The sequence below is a fragment of the Protomyctophum bolini genome (assembly GCF_963924005.1).
Source record: "Protomyctophum bolini genome assembly, chromosome: 21".
NCBI classification, from domain to species: Eukaryota; Metazoa; Chordata; class Actinopteri; order Myctophiformes; family Myctophidae; genus Protomyctophum; species Protomyctophum bolini.
In genome coordinates this window covers 18,087,509-18,110,425 of record NC_137882.1, presented here as the reverse complement: position 1 = coordinate 18,110,425, position 22,917 = coordinate 18,087,509, and the positions used below count along the sequence as shown (strand labels likewise).

The 22,917-nt window shown below is 41.2% G+C and overlaps 1 protein-coding gene across 3 annotated transcripts; it reads right to left on the bottom strand.

The window, feature by feature from the left end:
* Positions 1-5,620: 5,620 nt before the first annotated feature.
* u2surp (U2 snRNP-associated SURP domain containing) lies at positions 5,621-22,499 on the bottom strand (the record flags this gene model as incomplete). Of its 3 annotated transcripts, XM_080794123.1 has the most annotated exons (26): positions 5,621-6,431; positions 6,784-6,975; positions 7,587-7,714; positions 9,060-9,170; positions 9,520-9,667; positions 9,766-9,817; positions 9,953-10,033; positions 10,611-10,800; positions 10,898-11,044; positions 11,336-11,423; positions 11,530-11,609; positions 11,742-11,904; positions 12,222-12,394; positions 12,543-12,609; positions 13,067-13,171; positions 15,873-15,916; positions 16,906-17,117; positions 17,472-17,637; positions 18,717-18,799; positions 18,909-18,944; positions 19,282-19,367; positions 19,812-19,882; positions 20,220-20,386; positions 20,915-21,029; positions 21,625-21,723; positions 22,455-22,499. In XM_080794123.1, 26 exons carry the CDS (start codon positions 22,497-22,499, stop codon positions 6,293-6,295), a joined length of 2,988 nt encoding a protein of 995 aa, XP_080650249.1. In that variant the 3' UTR covers positions 5,621-6,292. The 3 variants fall into 3 exon arrangements, with proteins under 3 accessions (XP_080650249.1, XP_080650250.1, XP_080650251.1); XM_080794124.1 differs by lacking the exon at positions 18,909-18,944; XM_080794125.1 differs by lacking the exons at positions 15,873-15,916; positions 17,472-17,637; positions 18,717-18,799; ... (5 more) ...; positions 21,625-21,723; positions 22,455-22,499 and having other exon boundaries at positions 5,624-6,431; positions 16,906-17,034.
* Between the last annotated feature and the right edge of the window lie 418 nt (positions 22,500-22,917).

Genomic DNA, 22,917 nt, shown 5'->3' with positions numbered 1-22,917 from the left:
GAGCTGTAGGAGGAACAGGCCTTGAACATGGAATGTCTGTACTGAAACCCTGATGATTAGACCACTGCACCATCAGTCAGACACTCTCAGGCAAAGTCTCCTGGTAATTTTGAAGTGATCTTTTGTTCGTTAGCCTTCAGTTAGTAAAGTTTAAATAACACAGCATCATATTAATCAGATCTTTCTTAGCGCTGTTGAGGTCTTCTTTTGTATGATAGTGTAACAGCCGGGAATCGAACCCTGGTCTCCCACGTGGAAAGCCAACATCTTAACCACTACGACAATTTCAGTTATCCTCATTTCTCATCATTTTGGACCATGGGCTATAGCCCATATCGTACGGCATACTATAGCACGCCGCTTTTCATCGTTTTTGAGGATTTGAAAATAATGAAAATATGAAAAAAACGATGGGTTATAGCCCATGTCTCATTTAACCAGCCTTTTAGAATTTAGATGGACAGTGAAAATGTTCTTCAGGAGAACCCTGACTAGAACGATATGGGCTATAGCCCATGGTCCAAAATGATGAGAAACGAGGATAAGTTTTTTTTTTTCAAAATTTCAAAAAACATGGGCTATAACCCATCGTTTTTTTCATTTTTTCATTTTTTTCAAATCCTCAAAAATGATGAAAAACTGCGCGCTATAGTATGCCGTACGATATGGGCTATAGCCCACGGTCCAAAATGATGAGAAACGAGGCTAACTTTTTTTTTCAAAATTTCAAAAAACATGGGCTATAACCCATCGTTTTTGTCATTTCGTCATTTTTTTGAAATCTTCAAAAAGGATGAAAAATGGTGCGCTATAGTATGCCGTACGATATGGGCTATAGCCCATGGTCCAAAATGATGAGAAACGAGGCTAACTTTTTTTTCAAATTTTCAAAAAACATGGGCTATAACCCATCGTTTTTGTCATTTCGTCATTTTTTTCAAATCTTCAAAAATGATGAAAAACTGCGCGCTATAGTATGCCGTACGATATGGGCTATAGCCCACTGTCCATAATGATGAGAAACGAGGCTAACTTTTTTTTTCAAAATTTCAAAAAACATGGGCTATAACCCATCGTTTTTGTCATTTCGTCATTTTTTTCAAATCCTCAAAAAGGATGAAAAACGGTGCGCTATAGTATGCCGTACGATATGGGCTATAGCCCATGGTCCAAAATAATGAGAAACGAGGATAACTTTTTTTTTCAAAATTTCAAAAAACATGGGCTATAACCCATCGTTTTTGTCATTTCGTCATTTTTTTCAAATCTTCAAAAATGATGAAAAACTGCGCGCTATAGTATGCCGTACGATATGGGCTATAGCCCACGGTCCAAAATGATGAGAAACGAGGCTAACTTTTTTTTTCAAAATTTCAAAAAACATGGGCTATAACCCATCGTTTTTGTCATTTCGTCATTTTTTTCAAATCCTCAAAAAGGATGAAAAACGGTGCGCTATAGTATGCCGTACGATATGGGCTATAGCCCATGGTCCAAAATGATGAGAAACGAGGATAACTTTTTTTTTCAAAATTTCAAAAAACATGGGCTATAACCCATCGTTTTTGTCATTTCGTCATTTTTTTCGAATCTTCAAAAATGATGAAAAACTGCGCGCTATAGTTTGCCGTACGATATGGGCTATAGCCCACGGTCCAAAATGATGAAAAAAGAGGCTAACTTTTTTTTTCAAAATTTCAAAAAACATGGGCTATAACCCATCGTTTTTTTCATATTTTCATTATTTTCTCCTCAAAAATGATGAAAAACGGCGTGCTATAGTATGCCGTACGATATGGGCTATAGCCCATGGTCCAAAATGATGAGAAACGAGGATAACTCTAATTGTAGTAGTGGTTAAGATGTTGGCTTTCCACGTGGGAGACCAGGGTTCGATTCCCGGCTGTTACACTATCATACAAAAGAAGACCTCAACAGCGCTAAGAAAGATCTGATTAATATGATGCTGTGTTATTTAAACTTTACTAACTGAAGGCTAACGAACAAAAGATCACTTCAAAATTACCAGGAGACTTTGCCTGAGAGTGTCTGACTGATGGTGCAGTGGTCTAATCATCAGGGTTTCAGTACAGACATTCCATGTTCAAGGCCTGTTCCTCCTACAGCTCAATGCTGCAGTAATTTGAACTTTTCAAGGCTAGAATAAAAAATAGAAACTCAAAAGCACCCGGAGACATCTGCTGAATGCCCAAAGGTGCTGTGGCGTAATGGTGTGGAGCGCTTGGCCCGATGCCTCTGCTACAGTCAGTTGGCCGGTTCAAGTCCCATGTCATGACATCAAGGTGCTGGAGGACCATCGGGAGTTCCTCCTACAGCTCAATGCTGCAGTAATTTGAACTTTTCAAGGCTAGAATAAAAAATAAAAACTCAAAAGCACCCGGAGACGTCTGCTAAATGCCCAAAGGTGCCGTGGCGTAATGGTGTGGAGCGCTTGGCCCGTTGCCTCTGCTACAGTCAGTTGGCCGGTTCAAGTCCCATGTCATGACATCAAGGTGCTGGAGGACCATCGGGAGTTCCTCCTACAGCCTAATGCTGCAGTAATTTGAACTTTTCAAGGCTAGAATAAAAAATAAAAACTCAAAAGCACCCGGAGACATCTGCTGAATGCCCAAAGGTGCCGTGGTGTAATGGTGTGGAGCGCTTGGCCCGTTGCCTCTGCTACAGTCAGTTGGCCGGTTCAAGTCCCATGTCATGACATCAAGGTGCTGGAGGACCATCGGGAGACGGTGCTCTCTCCCCCTGTTTCCTGAAAAGTAGCATTTGGGGGTTATGTTTGAAAGAACCCTGTCCACCTAAAGTTTTACAGATAAGAATTAGGTCAAACTTTTAAAAAGAAATAGCAATGCATTTTGGCCCATCATCTGACAGAATAGTCTGTGACTATATGAATTTGACAATGAAAAACTGCAAATTGCGGAAATTGAAAATTGCGGAAATTGCGGAAATTGCAAATTGCGGAAATTGCAAATTGCGGAAATTGCAAATTGCGGAAATTGAGGAAATTGCAAATTGCGGAAATTGGAAATTGCAAAATGCGGAAATTGCAAATTTGGGAAATTGAGGTGGCCCAAAACTTGGTTGGAAAGTCCCTCTTTTATGTCTGGCTTCCAGGCCAGTTGGAAAATGGCACACTGAGAGGTGGTAAGAGTATGTTAAATTGGACATTTTCATGGTAAAAGATTAGCTGGACAGGGTTCTTTCAGACATAAGCCCCAACCGTTACATCTCAGGAAACAGGGGGAGAGAGCACCGTCTCCCGATGGTCCTCCAGCACCTTGATGTCATGACATGGGACTTGAACCGGCCAACTGACTGTAGCAGAGGCAACGGGCCAAGCGCTCCACACCATTACACCACGGCACCTTTGGGCATTCAGCAGATGTCTCCGGGTGCTTTTGAGTTTTTATTTTTTATTCTAGCCTTGAAAAGTTCAAATTACTGCAGCATTGAGCTGTAGGAGGAACTCCCGATGGTCCTCCAGCACCTTGATGTCATGACATGGGACTTGAACCGGCCAACTGACTGTAGCCGAGGCATCGGGCCAAGCGCTCCACACCATTACGCCACGGCACCTTTGGGCATTCAGCAGATGTCTCCGGGTGCTTTTGAGTTTTTATTTTTTATTCTAGCCTTGAAAGGTTCAAATTACTGCAGCATTGAGCTGTAGGAGGAACAGGCCTTGAACATGGAATGTCTGTACTGAAACCCTGATGATTAGACCACTGCACCATCAGTCAGACACTCTCAGGCAAAGTCTCCTGGTAATTTTGAAGTGATCTTTTGTTCGTTAGCCTTCAGTTAGTAAAGTTTAAATAACACAGCATCATATTAATCAGATCTTTCTTAGCGCTGTTGAGGTCTTCTTTTGTATGATAGTGTAACAGCCGGGAATCGAACCCTGGTCTCCCACGTGGAAAGCCAACATCTTAACCACTACGACAATTTCAGTTATCCTCATTTCTCATCATTTTGGACCATGGGCTATAGCCCATATCGTACGGCATACGCCGCTTTTCATCGTTTTTGAGGATTTGAAAATAATGAAAATATGAAAAAAACGATGGGTTATAGCCCATGTCTCATTTAACCAGCCTTTTAGAATTTAGATGGACAGTGAAAATGTTCTTCAGGAGAACCCTGACTAGAACGATATGGGCTATAGCCCATGGTCCAAAATGATGAGAAACGAGGATAAGTTTTTTTTTTTCAAAATTTCAAAAAACATGGGCTATAACCCATCGTTTTTGTCATTTCGTCATTTTTTTGAAATCCTCAAAAAGGATGAAAAACGGTGCGCTATAGTATGCCGTACGATATGGGCTATAGCCCATGGTCCAAAATGATGAGAAACGAGGATAACTTTTTTTTTCAAAATTTCAAAAAACATGGGCTATAACCCATCGTTTTTGTCATTTCGTCATTTTTTTCAAATCTTCAAAAATTATGAAAAACTGCGCGCTATAGTATGCCGTACGATATGGGCTATAGCCCACGGTCCAAAATGATGAGAAACGAGGCTAACTTTTTTTTTCAAAATTTCAAAAAACATGGGCTATAACCCATCGTTTTTGTCATTTCGTCATTTTTTTGAAATCCTCAAAAAGGATGAAAAACGGTGCGCTATAGTATGCCGTACGATATGGGCTATAGCCCATGGTCCAAAATGATGAGAAACGAGGATAACTTTTTTTTTCAAAATTTCAAAAAACATGGGCTATAACCCATCGTTTTTGTCATTTCGTCATTTTTTTCAAATCTTCAAAAATGATGAAAAACTGCACGCTATAGTATGCCGTACGATATGGGCTATAGCCCACGGTCCAAAATGATGAGAAACGAGGCTAACTTTTTTTTTCAAAATTTCAAAAAACATGGGCTATAACCCATCGTTTTTGTCAAATTGCGGAATTGCTGAAATTGCGGAAATTGTGGAAATGGTAATTGTGGAAATTGTGGAAATGGAAATTGCGGATATTGCGGAAATTGCGGATATTCTTTTTCATTTTTTCATTTTTTTCAAATCCTCAAAAATGATGAAAAACGGCGCGCTATAGTATGCCGTACGATATGGGCTATAGCCCATGGTCCAAAATGATGAGAAACGAGGATAACTTTTTTTTTCAAAATTTCAAAAAACATGGGCTATAAGCCATCGTTTTTGTCATTTCGTCATTTTTTCCAAATCCTCAAAAATGATGAAAAACGGCGCGCTATAGTATGCCGTGAATAAAAAGAACGTTTTTGCTACACATCAAAACAAAGGCGAGTTGTGTAATTAGAAAGCCTACTTTGGTAATTGGTTTATTGGAGTATTGCGGAGGAATTGCGGAGTGTTGCGGAAAAAACGATAGGTTATAGCCGATGTTTTTTGATTTTTTTTTTATTGCGTAGTATTGCGGAGGAATTACGGAGTGTTGCGGAAAGATTGCAGAAATTTCGGACCGTGGGCTATAGCCCATATCGTACGGCATACTATGGCACGCCGTTTTTCATCATTTTTGTAGCACTTAGTACTTACTGGTATATGCATGTAGTTTTCATGGAATAGAGATCCATGAAAAACATGTAGTTTTTCGTGGTTTGATAATAAAATAAGGATGAAAACCAAGAAGGGCTTACTATAGTATGTAGTTTATGGTTTGACAATTAAAAATAATCACGTGGTTTTTCATGGTTTCTTTTTTTACATCATAACTATAGTATGAAGTTTTTCATGGTTTGACGATAAATCATAAAATTATGAAAACAGATTGCAATGCATTACTTGATCTCAAAGAAAATTGGAAAAATAAATCCTTATTTAAAAATTAAAATTAATATGTACATCATTCCGTTCTAATATGTGCATTTGGAAGCAAATTAACTGATCAGATGAGCTTTTACAAAACATGAGCCCATTTTATTAGGAATTATTTTTTAATGTGAACTACAAAAACAGAAAATGACAGTATGGTTATAAGACTAGAGTCATCGTCACACTGCACAGGCGTGGTCTACCATGTGGATGAATTTCATTGGGCGATGATGAGAGATAGGACACACAGGCGCAATATCTTTTATCTTTTTTTACAATATAAAACAGCAATCCATTTCATACTCAACATGGCAACCAAAACTCTCCCCTCGTCTTCACATGAAAGAAACATTCAGACAGGTCCCGTCGGCCTGCCCAGCCAGTCAATCTTTATACAACACAGCGCAGAGAAGTAGAACGGAAGGGAGGGACATAGGCTGGTCTTGGAGGACAGTTGAGGGTTAGGGTTGTGATTAGTCAGTGTTTGTTCTTCTTTGATTTTTTGTGAGACCGGTGTGGCGACCTGGATTTGGAACGGGACTTCTTAGTTGATTTCTTGGGTGTCCTGGACCGCGACCTCCTGGACCGTTTGGGTGTGCGAGGTGATGAGGGAGACCTGAGCAGGACAAACATGATAAATCAAAATTACTACTACAGCCCAACCTACGCCAGAGTCCACCGATTTCTAATGTTTTGACTTATATTGTCAAAACGTGCAAGAGTTTCTATCCGTTTGAAACGTGTTGTGAGCTTGTATAGATCTGACATTTTTAGATTATTCTGAAAGGTTCTGAAATTTCTTTAATTGGGACTCCAGGTAAAACTCGTCTGCATAATTGCCAATACAGATAACGTCAAAAAAGTAAAATAATGGCTCTGGTCTGGTTCTTAATTGCTACTTGGTGAGTTCAGCTGCTGCAAATAAAGCATAACTTGACTTCAGATTCCATGATTAACGAGCATCTTACCTCTTGGAGGACTTTTTGTTGCTGGAGCGAGGGGAGTCTTTGTGGGTGGAACGAGAAGACACCACGTCTTTAGAGTAGGAGCGTTCAGACCTCTCGTTGGAGCGCTCCGACCTCTCTGAGCGGGGTGAAGGCGAACGGCCTCGTCTGGTACCGCTCCGTGTTGGGCTGGGAGACCCACTGTGACGTCGTTTCCTAGCAACCAGAGGGCGACACGTGTGTCAAAATATACCAGAACAGAATAGAAATACCACATTGTCGGAAAAATTAAACAAATCCTACACATTCATGCTGTCATGATTGCCATAATTCCATGTAATAAAAAAATATATATGACATGGAAGAAATAAATCAAAGATTTGTCATGTTGTCAGAAACGTACATAGCTATGTTTCATACTCATACACAGTCATGGTGTCATACTATAATTACATCATCAGTCATGCTATGTCAGAAACATGCTAAATTGTTGGTAGTATATTAAAAAGATGTCATGGGATGACAGCGACTTGCAAGAATACACTGTTGAATTGATTTATTTATTGAAAGAAGAGAAGCATAATGCATTTCAACATGTCAAGTTTGTCTTCATTCAATAAAATCGTGCACAAAGTCATTTTAACCGTTGCTGCTTTGTCTAATAAGTCATACTATATATCAACAAAAGAAAAACATACGTCATGAGAACATCATTCTTTTGGCCCATTTTCTTCCCTTACAGTTAGTTGTTCATTGCCAATTCCCCATGTGCACTTTGATGGTCCCACTTATAGTACGACAGGTTCTATTAAACATTTTTGTCTAACCTTTCTTTTCTGGTCGGCGTGTCCTCCTTCTCTTTCTCTTTCTTCAGCTCTTTCAGGCGGGTCTCCGTCTTCTTCTTCTCTTTTTCATCCCTCTCTTTCTCCCGTTCAAGTTTCTCCTTCTCTTTTTCCTGGAGGGACACAGTGGAAGCCAGGGACAGTGAAATGACAGTGAGAGGAGGCCAGGGACAGTGAAATGACAGTGAGAGGAGGCCAGGGACAGTGAAATGACAGTGAGAGGTGGCCAGGCACAGTGAAATGACAGTGAGAGGAGGCCAGGGACACAGTGAAATGACAGTGAGAGGAGGCCAGGGACACAGTGAAATGACAGTGAGAGGTGGCCAGGCACAGTGAAATGACAGTGAGAGGAGGCCAGGGACAGTGAAATGACAGTGAGAGGAGGCCAGGGACACAGTGAAAGGACAGTGAGAGGAGGCCAGGGACACAGTGAAAGGACAGTGAGAGGAGGCCAGGGACACAGTGAAAGGACAGTGAGAGGAGGCCAGGGACACAGTGAAAGGACAGTGAGAGGAGGCCAGGGACACAGTGAAAGGACAGTGAGAGGAGGCCAGGGACACAGTGAAAGGACAGTGAGAGGAGGCCAGGGACACAGTGAAAGGACAGTGAGAGGAGGCCAGGGACACAGTGAAAGGACAGTGAGAGGAGGCCAGGGACACAGTGAAAGGACAGTGAGAGGAGGCCAGGGACACAGTGAAAGGACAGTGAGAGGAGGCCAGGGACACAGTGAAAGGACAGTGAGAGGAGGCCAGGGACACAGTGAAAGGACAGTGAGAGGAGGCCAGGGACACAGTGAAATGACAGTGAGAGGAGGCCAGGGACACAGTGAAAGGACAGTGAGAGGAGACCAGGGACACAGTGAAAGGACAGTGAGAGGAGGCCAGGGACACAGTGAAAGGACAGTGAGAGGAGGCCAGGGACACAGTGAAAGGACAGTGAGAGGAGGCCAGGGACACAGTGAAAGGACAGTGAGAGGAGGCCAGGGACACAGTGAAAGGACAGTGAGAGGAGGCCAGGGACACAGTGAAAGGACAGTGAGAGGAGGCCAGGGACACAGTGAAAGGACAGTGAGAGGTGGCTTGCGGATTGGTTCCCATCTACAGCAGCGGTTCTCAACCGTTTCTGGATCAGGGCCTACTCGAGAGACCATTTGCAGGCCCACCCATCTGAACACTTGAGCGGTCAGATGGGTGCATGCATTTTCAGAGCATGTTTATTTTAATGATCAATTATTGTGTTAAAGCTTGGCTAAATGGAACGAAGACTCTAAGCTCCGATTTATCTGTATCACAATGGAAACTATTTCTAGGTTTTAAAGACAAAAAACACCATGCTATCGTTTCTACATAAAACATTTTCTGTTCTGCCAATTATTTGGGGACCCACTTGCAACATTCTCAGACCCCCCCCCCCCCCCCCCCCATATACAATCATAGCATCAGGCTGAGTGGATAGTACCTTCTGTAATAGTTTGTCCCTGTAGTGTTCCACTTGTTCCTGAATGCTTTGGCCTGCCTTCTTCGGCCTCTTCCCCGACTCCAGCTCATCCTGGAACTTCATGACTTTAACCTTGGGTGAAAAAAATAAATAAACGACTTTTAAGCGTTGGAAGAAGTGTATGGAAGGTGCTTTAGGCTAGGGTTGGGATCCAGAGAAACCGGGTCCAACATCGAGAAACTGGAATTGTTTCAATCACATTTGGAGCGGTTTTATCACACATTCACAACCTCCGTTTGTGCACAGTTTGCTGTCAGAACTCGTAGCGTAAGTGGACTTAAAGTCTGCTACACAATAGTATGTCTATGTGTTCAATACTGTATGTATGATTGTGTACGGGCCTTAAATAGATCCAAGAATGGCCCACCCCATGTGTGTGCAATACGGGAGACTTGGAAGTTGGAACAGTGTGGGACATTACCTCTATCTCTCTCAGCTTGGTGCGTTTCTCTTCGTTCATTTCAGAGTACTTGGTTTTTGTGTCCGAGTCATCTCTGATGGGGTTGAAGTAACTCTGAGGATCCTCGGAGCGCGGACTCCTGTCGTCATCATCACTCTCATCCTCATCCCTGCAGAGGATGAAATCAAGTTTATGTAAAACGATAAAACAGATTAACAGACTCACCGGGGAAACCATTCCGCCAAAGAAATATGCAATTAAACTCACTTTTTTGTTTCTTCTGGTGGCTCAAATATCTCCCATTTTGAAGTGGTCACAGCTGAATCGGCAAAGATGAAAATGAGCACCACAAGAAACATGCAATAGATGGCAACAATGTATACATATTGGAATTCTAATTGTTATGGCATACAGGCCCATCTTCATATCGAAAGGATATTTGCTATGGTCTCACCTTGAGCTTCCAACTCAGCCTCATCCACTGCCTCCCACTTAGAGGGTGCTACTTTGAAGGCTGCCTCTTTGGAGTGGTCCACTGTAAGAAAGATGTACATAATTAAAGTCCATTCACTACAGTCAGCCATATATGACCACATTTCATGGGTTTAAGCAACTACTAAGGCCATGTGGACTTTGAGCCCTTTTCAGGTCCTTTCCTACAAATGTTGCTGTAATGCCAGAACAGACAGATCTCTTTCATTGATGCATGCGCACGGATTTCTGCACAGTTGGTAATCTTGGCAGTTGTCCTTGCTGAAATCTGTTGTACAAACAGCTGTGAACTACCAAAACAAGAATAATGTAGCAAAGGAGACCAAGACACGAATACTGTAGCAAAGGAGATGGTGAACATTAAAATACATTTCTCCACAATATTGGATATTTAGCTCGAGTTTGGGTAGCATCAGTATTTTTGAAAAGGCCGTTTTCCCCGTGCGAACCACAGCACGAGTGAGATCAGCGTTTTAAAATGTATCCATTTTCAAGTGTGTTTGGGAAAATATGTGTTTTCGTTGGTCAAAGACAACATCTTAGAGATAGATCAAATGTGGCGTTTCAAATGTATTTGCATGAGTCAGGAGTCAATACAGCTTGGTCTCAGCACCACTTACAAGGTACTCCATCTATGTCCTCCTCCATGGGCTTGATAGGGACTCCATCTAGATCATCCAGTGGGGCTCCATCGAAGGGGGCACCATCCATGATCACCGCATCTATGGGTATCCCATCTACATCCTCCAGTGGAGCCCCGTCTACAAACTCCCCAATGGGGGCTCCATCAATGTCCTCTGTTGGCTCAGTCTAAAAAAACAACAACATAGCACACAAATTATGATGTACTGCAAGTGACTGCAGTCTTTGAAAGTGTACAAAGGTGAGGTAGGTTAAGGTTACTGACCTCCACTAGTACAATGGGAAGGGGCAGGGGCTCTTTTTCTGCTGCCAGGTTGACCAGACCCAGGAAGATGTTCTGCAGTTTGATTAGGAAGGGATCTGGGTAAACAGCCCAGTCTTCCCACGCCCGGAAACACGCCATTACCCGTTGCTGCAATGCAGAGGAAGACAACACCACAGCAATGTTCAGAAACAAGGAATGACATGTCAATTGTGTATATATTTGTTCTTATGATCAGTATTTGAAGAATATCTGGTAGGAGTGCAACAGTCGACTTAAAAAAAGATTATAAAAAATAGCCAAAATATCTACAAGCTTGCAACGCAAGATTGCTATTTTAGCAACTGTTGTGAGACACTGTTGTACTTGTACCTTAACATAAAATAGGGTCAAGTTGTTAAACAGTTGATAATTCATAGTTGCAGCACTAGTATCTGGTACCTTGAAATTCTCAGACTGGAGGTGACCCTGTATCGATTTGTACGTTGAATTGAGGTCTGCAAAGATCTGACAGAGCTTGGCCTCGAAACTGTAGAGGGTATAGGTAAAAGTTTACATTTGAGGTAATTAGATAAAAGTACAATAAGTGTGTCTTTGTCTTGCACACAACATTTCCTACATTTTTCATAACTTACAATTTTCTGTAGTAAGATGCATTGGCTACTTTGGCTGAAGAGTTATACAACACATCTGAAACCAGATATAACCGTGCAATCTGAAAAAGAGGAAGAGGGGGGGAAATGTTATTCAGCTCGGGTTAAATGCTGTAAATATATATACAAATAATTAATATAATACATTTTTATCAAACCATGGCAGATAACACACTAAAGGTTGAATGTCTTGCCTTTTTTGGGAGGGGGGTTTTAAGAATGGAAAGGGACTCCGTAATGCACTCCACTATCTCCTCTGCGGCTTCGGCATGAGTGAGACAAAACAGCATGGCCTCTGCGATGTCCCCCTTCCTGGGGGTCAGAGCCCGCAGCATCTCCTCTAGTTTATCACGCTCGCTGCACGGATGAGAGAGGGAGGTCAAGCAACAGCAGCACCAAATGACAGTGAAGAGGAAAAAACTAAACAAGGATAGTTTAGATCAGTGGTTCCCAAACTTTTCAGGTCGAGACCCAAAAGAGAGATTAGACGTTTACCCGAGACCCAAACTAGAAACAATAGCAGATCTACAAGCGCACAAGTCTATTCGCGTTGCATTTAAGATTTGTTTGCGGATTGCACCCACTGTTTGGGAAACCGTGATCTAGACATATTGTAAGCTACACTAGCTGCTACACAAGTATTTGACAATAATAATAATAATAAAGGACTGTACTCTTCTTTTAAGGAGCCTTTCTTGGTAGAATCCTCCTCATCTTCTTCTACTCCTCCTTCCTCTCCATCGTCGTAAGGACCATGGAGGTATGGGTTCAGAGGGGGAGGGCGCCAGAAAGACCCATTCTTAAACATCCGGAAGTCCTCTGTGCGCCATTTGGTTGGAGCTTCTCCCTGTACACGTTGACACATGAGGGATAATTAGTCTACGAGACCAAATCGATGCATGCTGGGCTTCAACAATACAAGTATCCGTTTCTAACTTGGTAACTTGGTACCCTAGCCCGAATGTACACGGGAACATTTTTAACAGATATCACACCTGTAATATGGAGTACAGCTTCCACCGATAGTACACATGTGCTGGACTCTGGTTTTCAAATAGAAACCTGGAATATAAAGACTCATCAATACCTTGCAAAACAAAAAATGACAACCTGTATTAGTGCTGCGTTCACAGTTCACACTAGCAGATACAAACACTTGTTGACAGCTCGTTGTCATCAAGCGTACGTATGTGTGTTGGAGCGACGAGCAAGAAAAATAGAAAACAAGGAACTAAACGTTGTTTTTCACTCATTACAACTTGCAAGCCAGAATTTGGAGGAAGGAGACAAGGTGAATGGAAAGGGGTAAGGAAAAATATGATTGATGCTTCACTCCATCTTTCGATCACTGAAAAAAGGTGAAGCCAGCTCAACTTTATTTTGAAGCTTTTGAAGTGTCTGTCAGTTAATATGCTCATGTCGGTGGCTTCCATTGACACTGGCTTGTAGCCTGTCACTTTGTAGCTGCCAGTGAGAAAACAGCATAATAAAGAAACATGAGCTGCAGTGTTACACTCACCTGTACATGGGGTTGTTGATTTCTCTGTTCATAATCATAGCTTCAAACATTGGGCCCTCACGCACCACAAACTCGATCATTCGGTGGATGAGAGAGAGCAAATTCCTATAAGAAAAACACAGTTAAGCAAACGGATTCAGAGTAGCCGGACTCGACTCATACCCAAAACCTTTGTTAACCTTGACTATGCCTCTGGGCCTATTAAAGCTTCACACAGAGAACATAAAAAGGTACAGAGAATACAAATAAAATCTTTTCATTATGAGATATTATTTTGCAATGCTAGAACTTAAAAACTGGATTCTTAAGAATTAAAAAGATATATTAATGATAAAATGTAGTCCAACTAATTTATTGTCAATTCCTCTGCCCTGCCTGGACCCCTTTCCTAGGCATCTACCTCCTAAGATGCATTTACACAGAATGGGGACAATGAAGCTGAACAAGATGGGGGAGAATATGAGGGACATTGCTGAGAGATTGTATTTACAGACCACGTCCACAAATACAGTACCTTTTCAATGCCCACTCTCCATTCCTGACTAATGTGAAGTGAAGAACCCAAGCAGTATAGGATTGTTGGCCTAAATAGGCTAAACAGGACATCTACTGGTTCATTTGCACTGAAGACGGTGCAAATGGTATGACTACAGCTCCGCAGAGACTTTGACAGGTCTGGGAAGAACTAACGGTATGGTGCGAGTTGGACAGAACTAGCTAAAGTGGCCAACAAAACAAGGATGTCTTTCATTTGACAACACAGATCACATTTACTTATATTGGAGCCGACCGTACCAATGCAATGGCGGTGTAAAATTCTGTATACTTTCCCAATCCATCCCATGTTGCTTTTCAGGTCCCTCGCTGCTGCAGACAGTTCAACGTGTGCTGCTCACCAAGGCCAATGTCAAAGGTCATATAGACTAAATAATGGGCGGTTTTGGGATTTGCGGCCAGGGGCCAGGTTTACTGAGCCCCCGATGGAGTGACAGAGGCCAAGGGGGCGGACAGTCTGAATGAGCAATAGTCAGAGAGCAGCATCTCATATATATGGATTCAGAACAACTAGGCTATGAATGTGTGATATCACCATGTAGCTGTTCAAACTATGACAGAAGTATGAGTTTTGGACATATGGAGGGGTAATTGTGATATAGAAATCTTATCTTGATCTTGGTTTAAAAAACAAAACTACATTGACAACTACATTCAACTACGCTCATATTTAACAATGTATAATTATGAGCTGAATTAGTAGGGCTGTCAAAATTGGCCAAAAATGACATCTGGATATTTCTTTTAAGCGTTCAAAACTTCTCAAATATGTATATTTGTGCATTTTATTTAATTTAAAAAAATTATTTAATGGATCTGACAAAGCTAGATATTGGTAACTAAACAAATAAAAATACTGATGTCAAAAAACTAATTTAAAGAGAATGTGTTCTCTCGGCGATCAATTGAATTATTCACAATGTAATAACAATTTAATTCGATAATGTAATATCGAATATAATATTCATACAGGTTTAAATAAAAGCGGAAATTAATTAAAGTAGGCCTATATACACAAGAAAATGTATGTCTTTTTTTGACTGCTCAGTGTTAAAATTCCACTCGCTGAGGCCGACTTGGGTTGTGCCATCATTATCACACCGATTGCTCGTTTCAGGTTGACCTACATTTTCATTTTTAATCAATGAAAGTGATGTAATTCCCGTCTATGCATATAGTGGACCGGCCTTAACCCGTCACAGCCGTACAGCACTGTGATCTCTGCTGTGCAAGGTTACAGTAACCCAGGGCCACACAACAACGTCACAAAGCAGAGAGACAGTGGTGCTTTCTTTAGATAGCAAAGGAAATAGAGCATGCACCTCCACTCTAGCCCAGGTGCAGGACAAACGGCAGTACAAGAGGAAAAATTGTCTATTTGTCCGCTTTCTTTAGATAGACCCTGGATCAGGAGATACGAGTCATTCTTTCCGCCGCGCTAACATGGGAGTCAATGACAAGCTAATAGTTTCACAGAGCGTTAGCATACGGCAAGCGAAAAGCGAAATGCCAAAAAAAAAAAAAGGAATTATTCTGAATATTATTATCTCGCCCCGCGTCGTTTGGACGTCGCTAGGACGTCCACAGACGTCTAAGGCACCTCTCGGTTCCAATCCTTATGACGTTTCAGGACGTGTTATGTACTAAATGTGTTAACATACATTTTAGAATCTGTTTATTTAAAAAGTATATACATACGTTTGATTTTTTTCTATTTGTTGACAGCCCTAATATATAGACAAAATTAGACATAGTACAGGATGTTGTGTTAAAGCGGCACTATGTACATTTTTAACAACTATATAGCATTTCAAGTCTAATCAATAACGTCCTTCCATAAATATATACTCAGGGGCTTGACTAAAATACTATGTAATAGGGGAGAGCAGTGTTAATATTTTCACAATATTTTGATTTAGTCTTAGTCTTTTGAATAACACACCATTAGTCGTAGTCCTATTTAGTCTTCTGTCTTTAGTCTTAGTCGGACATGCAGAGACTCTTGTGTGATGAAGTCAAAGACGTCCAATTTCTGTCCAAAGTGGCCACTGATACCCCAAACTACATAGTGCTGCTTTAACTGTGGGTGTATTCCTAACCAGACATGTGTACACTTGCTCAACTATTGCTCACCCATACAGAACAGCCCCCTGTAGCATGCAGTGATCAAATTGATCAAACTTTTTGCTTTGTTATGGGTTTTTGTTTTTCTAAAATTTTACACCAATTAAAACAAAAGAAAAACATGTACCTTTCTGTTGGGATAACCACTTTGACTATGGCTTGCGACAGAGTCTGTATATGAAGTCACATCAGATAATAAACATAGAATATGTGAGTATTGTTAAAAGGCAACAGGTGAAAAATATAAAAATGCATTGAAAACTGCAAAGAGACAACAACTTTCCTTTACTGCTGTCAGTTTTATAAAATGGTCAATAAATCCTTCACTCAAAACTCTAAACATTTGTAATACCCTAACCCTAGAATGGCTAATATATAACATACATTGCATGTATTCCATACACAGCCATAGAAAACGGCATTTTCTTGAGGATTCACCCCATTCTAATTTGTCACGGTCTGTGTAACCCAATAGTTACAGTAATTGCTGCTACTCGTGGTCAGATAATTTCCAAGCTCAACACTTTTCCCCATAAGCTTCATGTGGCCCACAGTCACTTCCTTCTTATAATCACCAATTGCCAGGTGAATTGAGCTTAGTGCGGGCCAATTGCACCTGGCAATTTAATGTGCTCACTGAAATAATGTCTATATTGCAGTACAGAGAATGTGGCCTGTGTGAAACTTGTGGAAAAGTGGAGGCTTTTTTTTCGTCTTTTCTTTTACAAAATGGATTTTATACTGTATTGCAAGAGCTGACCACCAGTCACAGGAATTCATTTGAATGAATAAAGCAGTTGGAAGTATCCTATGAATAAAGCAGTTCTATGGCTGTGTATGGAATACCTGCAGTGTATGGAATATCAGCCATTCCAAGGCCACAACAGCCTATATTACACACACTTACCATCGATGAACTAAGCATACACACCTCTCTGTTGCACTAAGCAAATCCCCATACATTTACAGTAATCCACTCAGCCCACCCTTTTGAGTAAAAGTGCACATCTACTATAGTTCAGTCAACGGCATACAAAGCCAATACTCACAGAATCTAAGAGCTAGAGAAACCTTGCCTTATAAAGACCTAACAGCTTACCATCAACATGAACACTGACTCAACCCATAACAAATAACCCTAGGCTGTCGTGCCAAGTTACCTTGTCAAACTCCTCCTTGTTTTTGGGCGGCGGGAGAAGGGCCGCGTTGGGGTTCTTCAGCCTCTCGCGCGGCTGTGCGTTGAAGGGCAGGCCAGAGGGCGGCGGAGGGAGCGTGTGCTCCATCATGGCAGGAGGGATGTAGATTGGGTGCGGCGGGATGGGCACGCCTTTTCCCCATCCGAGCTTCATTTCAAAGTTCATAATCATCTTTCCTGTAGTTAGTAGTAGGGAAGGGAGGAACACGTTAATTAAATTTAATTGGGAGAGATTAAACAACAAATGGGAGTCAGTAAAAACTTGTTTTTATTAACCCATTTTGGGCAGGAGCCCCTTTTTGGTGTTAGCATTAGGTTATAATATAGCTATTGAAAAATAGCAGATCTACAAGCTCATAGCGCGCCACCGAGTGGTGCGCTAGGAGCTTGTAGGTCTGCTATTTTTGAAAAATCGTGAAAATATTTATTTCAGAAAACTGGAGGATTTAGATTTTTTTCTTTTTTTAATTTCGAGGTCAGGCCTAAATGGGTTAATAGAGAAGAGAGATAGGGAAGAGAGCAGCTTGGTACCATTTAGATTCTTGAGCGCTCGCTCAGCATCCCTCCTGTTCATGAAGGCCACGAAGCCACAGTTCCTCTCCCGGGCCCTCTCCTCGTCCGTCCTGGGCCACATGATCTTCACGCTGGCCAGGGGGCCGTAGCGGCCGAACTCCTGACACAACATCTCCTCGTTCATCTACCAGACAACACAGACACAGAGATGTGTTGCAACATGGGAGGATTTTAGGAGGGAAGCGTTGTTTGGTTGTTCATAAAAATCCATGCATTGTTTTTGATCCAGTGGTTTTATGGTTCGGTAGAATGCGCATTGAAGACATCCAATTAGGATCTTTCCTGATGAATGCATCGTTACCTGTGGACCTCTATTATTTATTATTATCATACTATCATACTATAATTCCCTCAATGTCTGAATGTCTGTCTGTCTGTAAGAAACACTGTCGTATCTCCTCACTGGCTGCACCAAACACTTTTCACACAGGCATTGACCATAATATTACGGAGGTCTTAATGAAGCCTTTTTTTCACTTTAACAAATTAATTATTAATAATTAAGTTATTAGTGCATTAAATTACCCATCCACTTACATGGGAAAATGCAAAAACTCACAACTCACAAGTATTTTTCCCTCAGAAACCGTCAGCGCTACAGTTAGAACACTTTGAGGGGAGGTTCATAATAATTATTAAAGTAAATGTAATAAATAATTACATCAGTTGGCCTCATGGTGGCGCTATAACAGCCCACTTTACATTTCACCTTATAACTCTTATAAAATGTCACTTTCCCTGGACTCCTTGGGTGATGTATCTCCCCATATAGGCCACGCCCCATTTGCATCAGGATAGACAATTCCTTCCCAATCAGTAATGTGATCTATTACATCGCATGAATTACACACACTGTACATCCTTTGGTGTTCTGGGTAAGGTAAGGTCTAGTTATTATTATTTCAAGGACAGTAAATAAACTTCCACTCTACAATTAGCCCTTCGCTAAGTCCCTCCCCAACCCGTCCTTGTCCAATAGGCACGTTAGCAGCGAGGAGACACGGCAAGCTGTCCTTCTCACCCATTGAGATGCATGACATGGACAAATGTGCATGACATAATTTAAACAAACTACAAATACGAGGAAATGACAGAGGGCCAAACAGTATCAATCAGTTTTCGTTTGGGGTGGGGTGTAGCGAAGGGTATCAAAACTAGTGCTTTCTGGTTTCCTTTATTGTGCATTATGAAACCCAAATTCACCTGTGGGTTGATGTTTCCTAGATACAGGTTAGTGGTTGACGGGTCGCCGACATCATGGGAACCTGGTGCGGAGTCATCCAGAACTGCAGAGACAGAAAAGAGAGCGTGCTTTTCTTAAAGCTGTCTGATGGAACAATACACATTGTTGGCAAGATGAAGATATTCAAAGCCACCATATTAATTCAAAATTACCACTGGACGGACGGTTTCTTCTTGAAGAACCATCCGCTAAAAGAAGCAGAAAAGCAGTATAAATTTTGTTTCCGGGGGCAATCGAAAGCGCGGTGGGAAGGGGGCAAAGCACTAAGCAGCATAGCAGGTGGAGGACAGTAATTCTGCATTCACAATATGGAATCAGGCAGACGGCAAACGGCATTGATGCCGTCTGTCGTGATTGTCGGCGGTTCTGGCTGCCGTGCCGTTTACCGTCCTGCTCCCGTCCACTAAAATGATTTCCGGTTTGCCGTCTGCCGCTTGCCAGATCCCGTGTGAATGCAGCTTCAGTCCCGACTAGAATGGTCGGGACTGATGGTAGATGGTTTGTTCATGCAGCGTGAAAACTTACACGAGCGTCGCCCATCCACAGACAGAGGTTCAAAGCGACTGACGCGGCCTTTCAGCTTGTGTCTTTCATCCCTTTCTTCCTGTATTCTGTAAGACAGCAAACATGCATATAAACGGGTAAAATATAAATAAACAATAATGCATGACAGGGAGTGCTATGTGAAAGATTGACACTGGTGTGCTGTGGTCATAGATCAGCACACCCGTGCTAACATTAGATTGTATAGCATGACCATGAGCGTATGATTTCCTTTATACCACAGTTTTATTATTAATATTCATGATTATAAGGGAGAGAGGAAGAAGAAAATACTTTTTAGGAACGGCTGGCAGTGGTAATTGCCAAATTACAGTTAAGATAAATAAGGTGAGTGGGTGCCTTTGGAGTGCTAAACTGGTTGATATTTACACTCAGCAAAATGCCAACCAATTACACAATAACTATATAATGGTATAATTTGCATTTATATACAACCTAGTGTAGAAAACACTCAAAACAGCAAACCAAAAGATGGACGTGACAATGCTTACTGTTTAAGTTCTTCTTTGAAAAGCTCCAGGTTGCTCTTCTTTTTCTCCTTTTCTGTGGCTTTTTTCGGTGTCTGAAAGATGGACATAGGAGCCAGCATGAGCAATGAGAAATTCACTAGTCTTGTTCACTGATTTAGAATTCAAGGTGCTTTATATAGATTGTGCATTACATTCACCCATTCACACACACATTCATACACTGATAGCGGCAGAAACCATGCAAGGCACCAACCAGCAAATCAGGAGCAATTGGGGGTTCAGTGTCTTGCTCAAGGACACTTCGAAACTAACTCTGGGGGAGCCCGGGTTCGAACTAGCAACCTTGCGGTTGCCATCCAGCCACTCTACCCCTGAGTCACAGCCACCGCTAAGAAATTAGTACTGACAGCAAGTTCTGATTTTACATACATGTCTTTTATCCAATTGTAAAAACTGGGGTGGGGTTTCCAGTGGCAAAAAACTTTGTTGCTGTTGTTGTTGTTGTTGCTGTTGCTGCTGCTGCTGTTTGTTTGGGGTTTCAAATCGTGACTTGGGCTTGTAAAGCTTTCCTTTCTTCTCATCAGCTGCAGCTTCCTCTGTAAGCAAACACAGATTAACTTCAAGGTCAAATCTTTGTACAAAATGGAAATTTGTTTTTTTTACCAAAATACATCCATTGTTGCAAGAGACAAAACATGCAGAAAATACATAAAATTGCTACACAAATTGTCATGCAAAAGTATCAGCTCAGCTCTATAAGCTTACAACTCATCACATGTGAGCGATATGTCTTCCATTTTCCTTGTACTTCTAAAATGATTACGGCTCTATGTGCTTTATAAAGATTTAACCAATTAACAGTTTGTGACTACATAATAACTATATTGGCTCAATTGGACCACAGGTTGTTTTTTCAATTACGTTAAAAGTCTGCCCGAAAGCGACAATGTTTACAGTATAGAAAATATATACAATTATATAATCAATACCATCATCATTTCTTAACTATAACACAAAGCTAACATTTTGCGTTGCTAAGATTGTGCTTCATGATGTATGGTACACATGATTATTCCCCACATGGAAACTATGTGTCGTCGCCTAAATATCAGAAGCCCTTTTACCTTTTGATGCATTTGCAATACCACCGCGGACAAAGGCCTTGACTTTGCCATCCGTTCCTCCCTCAAAGGCAGCAAGAAACTCTTCATAAATCTCTGCCGCTGCACGCTCATCCTCCTGCACACAGATCAAATACCAATATCAAAACCTCTGACAGGCAAGTGATGTGTTTCAACAATGGGATGCATTTTGAACCACTTAAAACCTCTGGACTTTGTGAACTGGAGTGGGTTGGGTCTGTACTTTAACTTCTAAAGCCAATATTATGCTGTGATACTATGTGAGCTTATAGATCTGCAATTTCTGGCTTATGTTCCCGCCAGAATATGGATACTGGGGTTCAAGTGGATAACCACTTGAAACCCAGCATCCGTATGGTAGATGGACAAAAGTGGTCCAAGTACTAGGTGGGATTTTACTGAAAAATTTAAGATTTAAAGGTAGGGTACATGTGATACTTTGTTAAGGTTAAAGCACTATATTCTGACAGTAATCATTACTATATAAAGTGATCAATAACAGAATAATATTAAAGAAAATACATTTGCAGGTGGGTCATCAAATTTCAGCTAATCAGGAGAGATTACTCATTCAAATTCAAATGTGGTGTTCCAGCTGTATTTGTGTCAATGTGTGTCTGCTTGAATATAGTCCTAATCTATATTTTATAGATTGTGTTTACATTTCCTTTCTGTACTCTAACATGATTTACCTTTTTCTTAATCTCGTCCTGTTCCTTTTTACTCAGGGTTCTCTTCGCAACTGCCATTTTTCCAATGCTGAAGGACTTGAGCTTGCTCTCCAGCAGCGCCTGAATTCATGTAAACACACCATGGTTTGTTTGATTGATTGAAATATTTATTAACAGTTTGCAGAATTACAGTACAATTCAAGCACAACTCAATACAAAGACTGTTAACTGTGAGTGGACGACCCAATAAAGCATTACACTTGTTTACAAGAGGGTCCACCTTGTTCAATTAATAAAAAAAAATGTAACATTGCTGACTGTTAATACAGATAGCCCGGCAGACAGATATGCATGTAAATATAAACACAGCATGACTGCAGTTAATGCAGACATTGACAGCGGCCTAGCCATTAGCCAACTGCTGCTGTGCTGCTTGGCGGTCAATGGCATTGTGGACACGGCGGCGCTGCAGTTAACATTCACAAAAACAACCAATTGTCACGTTTAAAATCCCAAACAAAAATGCTCACTAATGTCACAATACATCTACTATCTACAACGCTACACGCTCCCAGTAGGCTATGTGGGAACTGTTGACTTTTTCTACTTGGGTTAATAACCATGCAGTGGAATTGGACATGGCCTGACTGCTACAGCGAGCGTTAGCTTAGCTTAACATAGCTAGTGTGGCTAAATGTTAGCGGCTAACAGCGGTGGTTTTCTACTGTTAACTCTAGTCTGAGAGCTACAAAGGCGGAGATTGTCGCGATGAACAGAGCTCAACACCGCTAATGTTCACTCTATAACGTTAGATAAGTAGAAGGCAGTATACATGTTGAAGATTAATTCACCTTAGCGCTAGCTTTCTGAGAGCCAGCAGACGTTCGGTCCGCCATCTTTTGTTTTACTGAAATAAAAATCGATCACCGATAAGAAGAGAAGAACTGGACGCCCACTAGTCAAGCAAATCAAACGCGGAAACATCGATCTTTACATTAGGGCAAATTGGGTTTCTTTGGTTAAAATAATCTGCTATTCGGATAGTCATTACGACGTGTTTGTTCAGTAAAAGCTAGGTTTGTCACTATATACTCTATATATTACCAGTAAGACGCGCAAACGCGGGAAGCGAACGCAGCTCGTACATATTTGGTTTTTTTTAAGATTTATTTTTAAGTTATTATTTTTTTAAGTTAAGTTATTTTTAAGTTAAGTTTTTAACTTAGCCATAACCATATAAGTAGTCCCCAAAGCAGCTATACGTCCAAATATGGAGTGTGTTGCATCAATCACAAACAAATCACTCAGCTCCAT